General features: G+C 54.5%; 1 protein-coding gene across 1 annotated transcript; it reads right to left on the bottom strand.

The window, feature by feature from the left end:
* Positions 1-8,972: 8,972 nt before the first annotated feature.
* On the bottom strand, positions 8,973-11,067 carry FNDC10 (fibronectin type III domain containing 10). Its single transcript, XM_061187183.1, has one exon. It carries the CDS (start codon positions 11,065-11,067, stop codon positions 10,390-10,392), a length of 678 nt encoding a protein of 225 aa, XP_061043166.1. The 3' UTR covers positions 8,973-10,389.
* Positions 11,068-11,411: the final 344 nt, after the last annotated feature.

Here is an 11,411-nt window from a genome sequence, read left to right as displayed (position 1 = left end):
TGCGCCACCAGGGAAGCCCCGGAAAGAGGGCATTTATGGGTGGTAGGGTTAACAGTGCTTTGAATGCCCGTTATACTTTTTTGAATTCCTTAACTTTGTATTTTATGATGAACGTGTATTTTCTCTTACCCCCACCACAAATAATAGCGCTGTTTACATTTTGAAAGGAAGGCACCCTCCATGGCTTCCCCAGTATGTGCTCCTGAATTCAAAGACATCATGGTCTGACGGTACCGGTGCAATACCGAGGTCTCCTACCTCACCTCTCCCTGCTTCTTGTTTAGAACTTAAGGGACCACCAGCTGAAAACTGTCCCATGCCTTTTTTACCTCTGCGTATGCCACCCCCATACCTCAAGTCTTAGTCCAGGCACTGAGATTCAGATGGATATCACCTGCTTCAAGAAAGCTTACCCGCGTCCTCCTCTTCTCCCGCTGGCCTTTCTCTGCTCCCAGTACCACCCTCAACTTGCTCTTATGGTTCTGAACACTGTTAGCATTCTGTGCATCTCTGCCCCACTGCATTCATAGACTCTGAGCTCCAAAGGGCTAGGGCCTCCACTTCCAGCCCAGATGGCTTTGTTGCCTTATGTGCAGTGCATTTAGAAATGTCCCTCTAGAGGCACTCACTGAGTGCTCGTCGGGCAGGTACATGAGGGTGAAGGTGCCCAGGTGGGTGTCAGAGCCCACTGTGCACTGTCTGTGCTTATGCTACCAGCATCTGATGAACTTTATACTTTCATCATGGTGTGGGAACCCCAAGCTGAAATATAACTAGTCTTGGGAACTTCCCCGGTGGCGCAGTGGTTAAGAATCCGCCTGCCAGTGCAGGGGACACGGGTTCGAGCCCTGGTCCGGGAAGATCCCTCATGCCTCAGAGCAACTAAGCCCATGTGCTACAACTACTGAGCCTGTGCTCTAGAGCCTGCAAGCCACAGCTACTGAGCTCACGCGCCATAACTACTGAAGCCTGGGTGCCTAAAGCCCGTGCTCCACAACAAGAGAAGCCACCACGATGAGAAGCCCGTGCACCGCAACGAAGAGTAGCCCCCGCTCCCTGCAGCTAGAGAAAGCCCGCGTGCAGCAACAAAGACCCAATGCAGCCAATAAATAAATAAATAAATAAATAAAATTTATTTTAAAAAAAACAATAGCAACAAGATAGTATTTATCACCTTCAAAAGTTTCTTCATACCCCTTTGTAATTCCTCCCTGTGCTCCCCTCCGCCTGCCCCCCCATCTCACCAGGTGACCACTGAGCTGCTTCCTGTTGTATAGATTAGTTTGTAAATTTTAAAATTTTATATAAATGGAATCATAGAGTACTTTTTTTTTTGGGCGGGGGGGTCTGGTTTCTGTCACTCAGCATAATCGTTTTGAGATTCACGCATAATGTTGCATGTATAAATCGTTCATTTCTGTTGCTGAGAAGTATGCCATTATATGGGTATACCCCATTTTGTTCATCCATTAACCTGTTGATAGACATTTGGCTTGTTTCCGGCTTCTAGCTATTACAAATAAGGCTGCTGTGAACATGCATGAATGAGTCTTTTTTTTTTTTTTTGGCTGCGTTGGGTCTTCATTGCTGTGCGTGGGCTTTCCCTAGTTGTGGCGAGCGGGGGCTACTCTTCGTTGTGGTGTGCAGGCTTCTTGTTGCGGTGCCTTCTTTTGTGGCGGAGCACGGGCTCTAGGCATGCAGGCTTCAGTAGTTGTGGCTCACGGGCTCAGTAGTTGTGGCTCTCGGGCTCTAGAGTACGGGCTCAGTAGTTTTGGCTCTCAGGCTCTAGAGTGCAGGCTCAGTAGTTGTGGCGTACGCGCTTAGTTGCTCCATAGCATGTGGGATCTTCCCGGACCAGGGCTCGAACCCGCGTCCCCTGCATTGGCAGGGGATTCTTAACCACCGCGCCACCAGGGAAGTCCCCATGAATGAGTCTTTGTATGGACGTATTCTTTCATTTCTCTTGGCTTAATGCTTGGGTGTAGGATGACTGGATCATATGTTTAGATGTACATTTAACTTTTTAAGAAACTGCTGCTAAATTGTTTACAAAGCGGATGTACTATTTTTTTTTCCTTCATATTTTCTTGGCCACGCCACGCCACATGTGGGATCTTAGTTCCCCGACCAGGGATCGAACCTGTGCCCCTTGCATTGGAAGCGTGGAGTCTTACTGCCAGGGAAGTCCCGTGGATGCACTATTTTACATTCCCATGAGCAGTGTTCCAGGTTCTCCACATCCTTGCCAGCATTTGATGTGATTAGTCTTTTCAGTTTTAGACATTTTTAGATGTGGTACCTCATGGTATCTCAGTGTGTTTTTAATGTGTATTTACCTAGTGGCTAATGAAATGGAGCATAATTTCGGGTGCTTATTTGCCGTCACTACGTCTTCTTTGCTGAGATGTCCAAATCATTTGTGCATTTATCATTGTGTTATTAAGTTTATGTATGTATATTCCAGATATGTGATTTATAGATATTTTCTCTCTGCAGTTTGTCTTGTTCTCTTATCAATGTCTTTCGAAGGACAAAAGTTCTTAAGTTTGATAAAGTACAATTTACCAACTTGTTCTCTTACACATTGCACTAAAATATCTGATATGAAAAATATACTGGATGGGTTTAATGGTAGATTAGACATTGAAGAAGAGAAGGTTAGTGAAATTGAAGACATACAAATAAAAAGTATAAATGAAACAGAAAAGCGAAACAAAATGAAAGAGAAAAAATAAACAGAGCATCAGTGAGCTGTGGGGCAACCTCCAGCGGCTGATACATGTGTAATCGGTGCCCCGGGGGTGGGTTTGCACTCTGGCTGGTTGTCAGAGACACTGCTCCTGGCCCTGCTTGAACTCTGGGGAGTCTTGCCTCTAATCCTGTTTGTTGGCTCCTTTCTTGGCTTGGTGATTCCCTCACACACACACTAGTCAGTCCTAAGCTATAGATCTTCACATCCTCTTTCTTATTCTGTGTTCTGCCCCCCAAACTCCAGCCATCTTGGCCTCCCTGGCCTCCCAGATCCATCCACTCAACTCAGGACAATACTGGGCTCTGAGTCTCTCCTCCTTGCTCTGCATCCTGAAAATCCTCCAGACAGTAAGCTGGAGCAGTCACAGAACTCAGTTCATTTCTTTCCTTTCTCTCAGAGGTCATGGCCCTTCATTGCATTATAGCCAATGTATTTGGAACTGTTGTTTCACATATTTTGTATGATTTTTTAGTTGTTTCAGGTGAAAGGGTAATTCTGGTCCCTGTTACTTCATCTTGGCTGGAATCAGAAGTCTCACTAAGTCCATTTTAAAGGAGTGAAATGTGGGACTTCCCTGGTGGTCCAGTGGGTAAGACTCTGTGCTCCCATTGCAGGGGACCCAGGTTCAATCCCTGGTCAGGGAACTAGATCCTGCATGTCGCAACCAAGGGGTCTGCATGCCACAACTGAAAAAAAAGATCCTGCATGCCACAACGAAGATCCTGCATACTGCAACTAAGACCTGGTGCAGCCTAAATAAATAAATAAATATTTTTTTAAAATATACATATAAATTTAAAATAAAGAGAGTGCAATGTGGAAACTCACCCTACAGATGTTAAGGTTATAATAATGAAGATAATATGGTACCACTGTACGAAAACACAAACAGACCACTAGAATACAATAGCCCATAAATAGACCCATGCCCCTGTGGGGATGTGGTGTATGATATGGGGCCACCACATACTGGAAAAGGATGGATTGTTTCTGCAGACTGGATTGGGGAAATCGGCTCAGTGTGCTGATACAAAAAGTTGGATCCCTACCTCACACCATATACAATGTGACCTCTAGACAATTAAATATGAAAAGTAAAGTCATAAAGCCAGTTGAAAAAAATATTCTCGTGGGGAATATTTATGTATTCTCTGGGTGTGCAAGGATTGCTTAAGACCAAAAAAAAAAAATGCATACAACATATAGGAAAAAAAAGATAGGTCTGATGATGTCATCAAAATTAAGTATTTGTTTTCAACAAAGGACACTGTTAACAATTTTCACAGTATAGGAGAAAATATTTGCAATATCTAGACAGTCAAAGGGGGGCTTCCCTGGTGGCGCAGTGATTAAGAATCCGCCTGCCAGTGCAGGGGACACGGGTTCGAGTCCTGGTCTGGGAAGATCCCATATGCTGTGGAGCACCTAAGCCTGTGCGCCACAACTACTGAGCCTGCACTCTAGAGCCCATGAGCCACAACTACTGAGCCCGCGTGCCTAGAGCCCGTGCTCTGCAGCAAGAGAAGCCACCGCAACGAGAAGCCCACACACCACAATGAAGAGTAGCCCCCACTAGCTGCAACTAGAGAAAGCCCGTGCACAGCAATGAAGACCCAGCGCAGCCATAAATTAATTAATTAAAAAATAAATAGTCAAAGGTATGTATCTAGAACTGTGCTGTTCAGTACAGCCCCACTAAATATATTCGGCTATTTAAACTTACGTTTAAATTAATTAAAACTTAAGATGTGGTTTCTTGGTTACACTAGTCACATTTCAAGTCCTCAATAGCCACAATGACTAGTAGCTACTGACTAGACTAGTGACTACTGTGAATCGTGTTCCTCAAAAGAATATGTTGATACCCTAACCCCTGGTACCTGTGGATGTGCCCTTATTTGAAAATAGGGGTCTTTGCAGATGGAATAAAATTAAATTATAATGGATTAGGGGACTTCCCTGGTGGTGCAGTGGTTAGGACTCTGTGCTTCCAATGCAGGGGGCCCGGGTTTGGTCTCTGGTCAGGGAACTAGATCCCACATGCATGCCGCAACTAAGAGTTCACATGCCACAACTAAGGAGCTGGTGAGCCACAACTAAGACCTGGTGCAACCAAATAAATAGATAAGTAAATGAAATACTTAAAAATTATAATGGATTAGAGTGGGCAATAATACAGTGAGTGGTGTCTTTATAAGAGAAAGGAGATGGAAATTCAGACACAGAGGCTCAGAGGAGACAGACAGACAGGAGGAGGCCATGACGGGTGTCCTTAGAGATTGGAGTGATGTGTCCACTAGCCAGGGAGCCCCAAAGATTGCCGGCCACACCAGACACTGGAGAGAGGCGTGAAACGGGCGTGAAACGGGCGTGAAACGTTCCCTCAGAGCCTCTGGAAGGAGCCACCTCTGGCAACACCTTGATTTCGGACCTCCAGCCTCCAGAACCATGAGAGAATAAATTTCTGTTCTAAGACACCCAGTTTGTGGTTTTGTTACAGCAGCCCCAGGAAACTAATACAGCACAGATAGCATTTTCATAATTTCAGAAAGTCCTATTGGACAGCACTGAGTATTTGTGGACCTCTTGAAAATCAAGAGGAAAAAGCCACAGCAATGGGAAAATGTACAAAAATTATGAATAAGCAGTTATTCCGCAGGGAAATTCAAATGGCTAACAGGAATAGTAAGTGGTGTGCAGCCTCTCCTGACGAGAAGAAAGCAAATTAAAATCAAATCTAGTTACTGCTACACAGCCAACAGATGGGCAAAGGCTACAAAACTGAACAATACACAGTATTTGTGAGAAGTTGCGGAAGTAGAAACCTACCTGCCCTGCTGGTGGGAGTGTTGACTGCTTTGGCCATTAAGGACAAACTGATAATATTGGTGCAGTTAGGTACACACACCCCTAAGATCCGTTGCCCCTCACCTAGAGAAATCCTCACACGGGTCCCTGAGGAGTGTGGATGAGCGTTTTCATGGCGACATTGTGATTAGCATGGCAGCTACCTGTGTTCCCTCAGGGCTGAGGACAAGTCAGCCTGGTGGACACACTAGAAATTGCATGCAATGAACAGAAACAATTAAAAATTTGTGCATTCTGCAACATGGATAAATCTCAAAGACACGGTGTTGAGTAAAAATTAAAAACAAGATCAGCAGCACAACATCGGAGTGGTTGCTATGAGGGAAGAAGGCAATGGGCATGGGGAGAATTTGTCGCACTGGAATCCAAATTGAGCAGGACAGAGACACCCGGGACAAAGGAAGGAGAGAGTCCAGATAAAAGTTGGGGAGGGGAAGGAAAGGCAGATCCCAGACGTGTGAGGCCACGTAATGAACGCAGTGGTTAACAGCAGAGCTGGGAAGTTCTGAACGCTATCCCAGCCCACCCACTCCCCACCTAAGAGCGAGGGAAACCCAGCTTCATTACATGTGACCAAGGGGACAGAGCAGCGAGTGACTCCCACCCAGACTCTCCATAAGAAAAAAAAGAAAAGCGTGCTGACATCCCTGTAGGTAGAGAAGACAAGCCAGAAAGGCATGCCCCAAAAACAAGTAGACATTTTAACTGAATATTTCATTATAAGCTAAACAAACAGAGTTAGGAAAACTATGAAAGTTATGAAAGAACACCCTGCATCAGAAATGGAGGGAACATTTTACTGAGGTCATTAGAAAAAATGAAAGTTTGAAAAGACAGCCGATACAGCATAGAAATGAAATAACAGATCTCTAAAGGAGGAGGGGATATCTGGGACCTTGAAAGAAAGGCAGTGTGTGTGGCCCTTGGGCTCCTGACTTCAGAAGGTGCAGCCTGACCCCACCCTGGGATGTGGACGCTTCCTACCCTCCTGGCCGGCGCTTGCTGGGGTCACGCTTCCAGTCCCCAGAGAGATGCGGCTGGAGGAGGCTCTGGGTGTCCGGGACCCAGGACTCTCTAGACTCAGGCTGAAGTGGCCAAACTGCCCATCCCCCAGGCCAGGGTCTCCAGCAGCTCCCTGGCTGTCCCTGTAGACCAGCTCCAACAGCCCAGACCCCCAATCCTGAGATCACCAGGGAAACGCCAGCCCCACAGCCCTGCCCCAGTGGAGAAATGTTTCCTCCATTGCCCCTGATCCTGCTTGCGCGTTTGTGTGTCCGCCCCCACCCCCCGGCTTAGCGGCCCCTGGGAGTGTGAGGTCCTCACGAGCCAGCACTGATGAAACCAGCTTCTCCTAGGAGGCCGGAGGCCTGAATGTCTGGGGGACCGGGGGAGTTAGCAGCTGCCCTGGGGGCCGTGGGGAGGGGCCTGAGCAGGCCGGCCGGCCCGCATCTTACCTCTGGTGTCACTGCTGGGGCCCCGGAGCCTGCCACACAGGGCATTGGGCATGCGTCCACAGAATGACCGTGAATCCCTCCTGCTGGCTGAGCGAGGAACACAAGCTGTGGGTCAGCTTTGGGGAGTGAGCAGGGAGTGTGTTTGGTGGTAGAATTTCAAGGACCTCAGGATTCCGAGCAGGGTCAGGCTAGGGATGCAGCCGTGGGCAGGCGGAGCGGGGGTTGTCTCGGCCTGGATGCACATCAAGTCGTGGCATAGACAGGAACAAGCACGGACCACTAACTCTTCTCCGCCTGGCTGATCTCACATAAGCCTCCAAACACGTCTCTGAGTTAGGTCCTATGACTGTTTCCACTTCACAGACAAGGAGACTGAGGCACTGAAAGGCTGCGTGGCTCGTAAAAGGCAGGGCCAGGCCAACAGCCCAGGCAACCCTTCAGTGTTTTAGAATCAGAGCAGTTCTTTCTACTCCACGTCAGAAAATCATAAGCTTAAGGAAGTTACCTTCAGGCACCATAAGAAAGACCAAGTCTTGACTGAGGAACAAGGCATCTGGACCCCCACCTCCAGGGCACAGGGAAGCCGCACGTCTACCCACCAGCCACGAGTCAGAGAGAGAGCGACCTGGGGGGTCGGGGGGTGCTCCTCCAGGACATGGTGGGGATGGAGGACTGGGGGCTCAGTAGGGGAGGAGCCTGGGTGTCCCCTGCACCCCCAGGAGAATGGAAGGGCCACCTGGGGAAGGAGCAGTGTTCAGGGGTGACAGTGGTTCAGAGGCAGAAGTGCTCCTTGTGGACACCAGCTCCATGCCGTCTCCCAGGCCGGGACTCCCCCACTGGACCCTGCTGGGCTGGACACTGGGCCTCCGAGAAGCCCTTGAAGAGAGCCCTGAAGACGCATCTCCGGAGCAGAGGGCTGCGGGTCAGTGCTGACCAGCCTCGAGAATCGGCTGGTAGGACAGGCCTGTGGCTCTAGCTGGCGTGAGCCCAATCAGGGCCACAGACAGGGCCCCAAATCAGGTGCAGGGCTGGGGGAAAGGCCCAGGACAGGCCTCCAAGAACTTCACCGTGGCCTGCTGTGAACCCAGCTGCACACAGGAGCTAGAGAATGGACAGCAGGGCACCAGGGCCTGGGACCAGGGCTGCCAGCCCCACCCTTGTGGAAGACACCTGAGCACCTGTCACGGGTGGCCTAGGGCTGCAGAAGGAGAAGGTCCCCCAGGGAGCCAGGCTGCAGGAATTGGAACCCCTTCCACGCCCGCTGTCTAGACACTTCACTGCACCCCGCCCCCTTGGCGGGAGGGGAGGGATGAGTCACTCCTCAGAGCATGGCCCGCCCCCAGCTGTTTGCTCCTCAGGGTCACAGCCGGCTCCAGGATCTCAAGGACGGCCTAGCCCAGGTGGGGGAGGCCCAGCAGGGAATGCAGGGGGTGACGCAGTGTGTGCCACACACAGGGCCCCCAGGTCCGTCCTCTGGCCCCCACCCCCCAGCTCTAGCACCGCATGGGGAGGCCCAGGCCAGGGAGGGGGCCCTTCTGGAGCCGCTTCACTGCTGCCTGTCACAGCTCAAGCGGGTCATCCCTGAGGCGGGGCTATTTCCAACTGCAGCAGGTGCCGCTCCCCACCCCCGCCCCACAGAGCAGGCCCGGGAGAAGATGCTTGTCCAAGCTCTGAGGGCGGACAGGCCAGCTGGGAGACACCCTGCCTGTCCCTCTGCCACAAGCCGCAAGGGCAGGGTGCCTGTGCTCCCGGCCTGGGCTAACCCCACGTGACCTGGCAAAGGGTCCAGGGCCAACCACTGGGCTGATGCCTGAGGAGCTGGGAAAAAGGGGTTCAACTCTCCCCCTCACCCTTCTCTCCCCCCCTCCCAAATAAGTACACAAGACAGTGGTTCTGGTCTAAGAATGATGGACATTTAGACACTGGCGCCAGGCTCACGCCTGACCAGTACCACGCCAGGGACGGGCAGAGCAAGGGCAGAGAGGTAGGGAGTGGGCGCTGCGGGGGCACCAGCCAGGCTGCTTGGTGTGAGGGTCGCTGGTGGCTGCTGGGGGAGGGGGAGTTAGCCACAGCGACTCCAGACGTGCCGGGTCCAGGACAGCCACAGTCGGGCTCACGCAGAGCCGGGCGAGCCATGCTTCGCCCCTCCCAGTGCCCAGCATCGTCAGGTGGCTGGCACAGGAGGGAACCTCGGCCAAGATGCTCAGGTCTGCCCGGAGAGGGGCAAGGCCAGCCTTCAGTCCACAGCGAGCGGGTAGGTGGGCAGGGGGCAGCACCCAGCCAGAACCAGGGCAGCTGGCCACTGGCTCAGGGGTGGGGGGGCGTGGTGCTGTCCGTCATGCCGTGGTTGAGGCTTGGGATCCAGATCACAGTGGAAGGTCCAGCTGGGCAAGTTGGCATCTATCCTTCACCCTCTGGATACGGCACTGCTCTTTCAGACCAGGCCCTGTGTTCCCAGCCACCTGCCCCCAGTCACCATGGAAAGTCCTCACCAGACACACAAAAGGAAGGGGAGGGAGCCCAGCCCTGGTGAACTACCAGCTTCCCCCGAGGTCAGGGGACACTCACCCCCGGAAACACCAGCTGGACGCTGGGCTGCCTGCTGAGCTAAGTCATGGCTCCCAATTTGTCAGATGCCCACATAGGGAAACACCGCAGGACGCTTCTTACCCAAACTGGATGCTCCTGCAAAGCTTGAAGGGAGGGTCCCCAGGGGGGCTCTGGCCAGAAGCACGCACAAGCTGCCAGTATCGGGGCCACAGACCCTCTTGGACAGCACTGGAAGGGTGGCTGGCTCCCGCAGTGGGCCCGAGATACTAAGGCACGAAGCTACCTAAGCCCATTGGGGTGGGGGGCGGGGAGAGGACAGGCTCCAAGTGGCCCCCTTGAGTCGGCAAAGCACACAGTGACCAAGCCATGACGACAGCCTGGTTTTTTCCAACTCGGCACAGGCTGGAGGCGCAGGGTGACGGCCCGGGGGTGCCAATGGCTCTTGCGAGAAGGGTCTCTCTTCTGACGGTCCCCCCCAAGGGCTCTGGAGAGCGGGGAGAGCCCTGCACGTGGCTGGCATCTCCGCTCAGGCCCAAGGGCCAGTCCTGAGCTGGAGTTTCAGAGGCGGCTGCTCAGCTGGAAAGGTCGTGCGTTGATTCCAAGGCCCTGGGAAGGGCCGGCCGGTGCCCCATCTATCTCCAGCAAGCCCTGCGTGGAGATCCTAAGGAGGGAGCAGGAGCGGGGAGGGGAGAGCGGGCCAAGGGCCTGGGGCCTCCCGCACCCTAGTCGGGCAGGCAGAGCCCGGGCTGGCGGGCGCCTCGCGCTTCAGGGCTGCCTGCGCAGGCCCGGGCGCCCGAAGGCCGGGTGCATGAGGTTCTCCGTGATGTAGGCCACGAGCAGGCAGATGACCACGAGCATGACGCAGATGGAGCCGCCCACCGCCGTCATGGCCACAACGATCTCCCGCATGCCGGCCGGCTCGGCGGCGAACTCCACGCACTCGGCGGACGCGGTGGGCTCCGGGGCGACGGCGGGCTCGGCGCGCAGCGGCAGCGACTGCAGGCACAGGCGGTAGCGCACGCCGTCGTGCACGTCGGGCAGCAGGTAGTCGCGGCAGGAGGCGCCGAGCAGCACGCGCTCGCACGGGAAGCGCGTGTAGGCGCCGCGCCACGAGCAGTTGAGCGCGAAGGCGCGCACGCGGTGCGCCTCGGCCGGCGCCAGGCGCCACTGCAGCAGCACGCTGCGGTTGCGCAGGACGTTGGCGCGCAGCGAGCGACCGGCCGAGGCGTGCGCCGCGCAGCCGGGCGCCTGGCAGCGGAAGCCGCGCGCCGGGCTGCGGAAGCACAGGCGCCCGCCGCCCGCCTCGGGGCCCTCGGGCAGCACCTTGTAGGGGCACCAGGGCGCGTCGGCCGACGGCTCCCAGCCCGGCGGCGTCGGGGCGGCCGCGGCGCAGGGCGGCGGCGCGCAGGCGGCCAGCAGCAACAGCAACAGTGGAGCGCGCATCCTGCGGCTGGGCCGGGCGGCGGCGGGGCGCGGGCTCGAGGGCGCACGGGCGCGGGCAGTGGGTCCCGCCGGCCGCACCGCCGCTCCCCGCGCTCGCCCGGCTCGCCGCGCCCTCCGCCGCCGCCCGCTCCGACCCGCCCCCGCGCCCCGTGCGCGCTCGGACCCGGCGCGGCGGCGGCGGAGGCGGGGCCACCCAGCGCCCCGCCCCCCTTAACCCTCGCCGGGCCGCGGCCCCTGCGGTGGGCGGATCTCGAAGGAGAGGGGTGGCCGCGCGGGTGGGGAGGGGGCCGGTGCCGCCGAGGCGGCTGTGCCCCTCGGCCTGTCGCCGTGTGAGGGCCCTTCGG

The sequence above is a fragment of the Eubalaena glacialis genome, chromosome 3, assembly GCF_028564815.1.
Source record: "Eubalaena glacialis isolate mEubGla1 chromosome 3, mEubGla1.1.hap2.+ XY, whole genome shotgun sequence".
Classification (NCBI taxonomy): Eukaryota; Metazoa; Chordata; class Mammalia; order Artiodactyla; family Balaenidae; genus Eubalaena; species Eubalaena glacialis.
The sequence above is the reverse complement of the archived record's forward strand: the minus strand, read 5'-3'. Positions and strand labels throughout refer to the sequence as shown.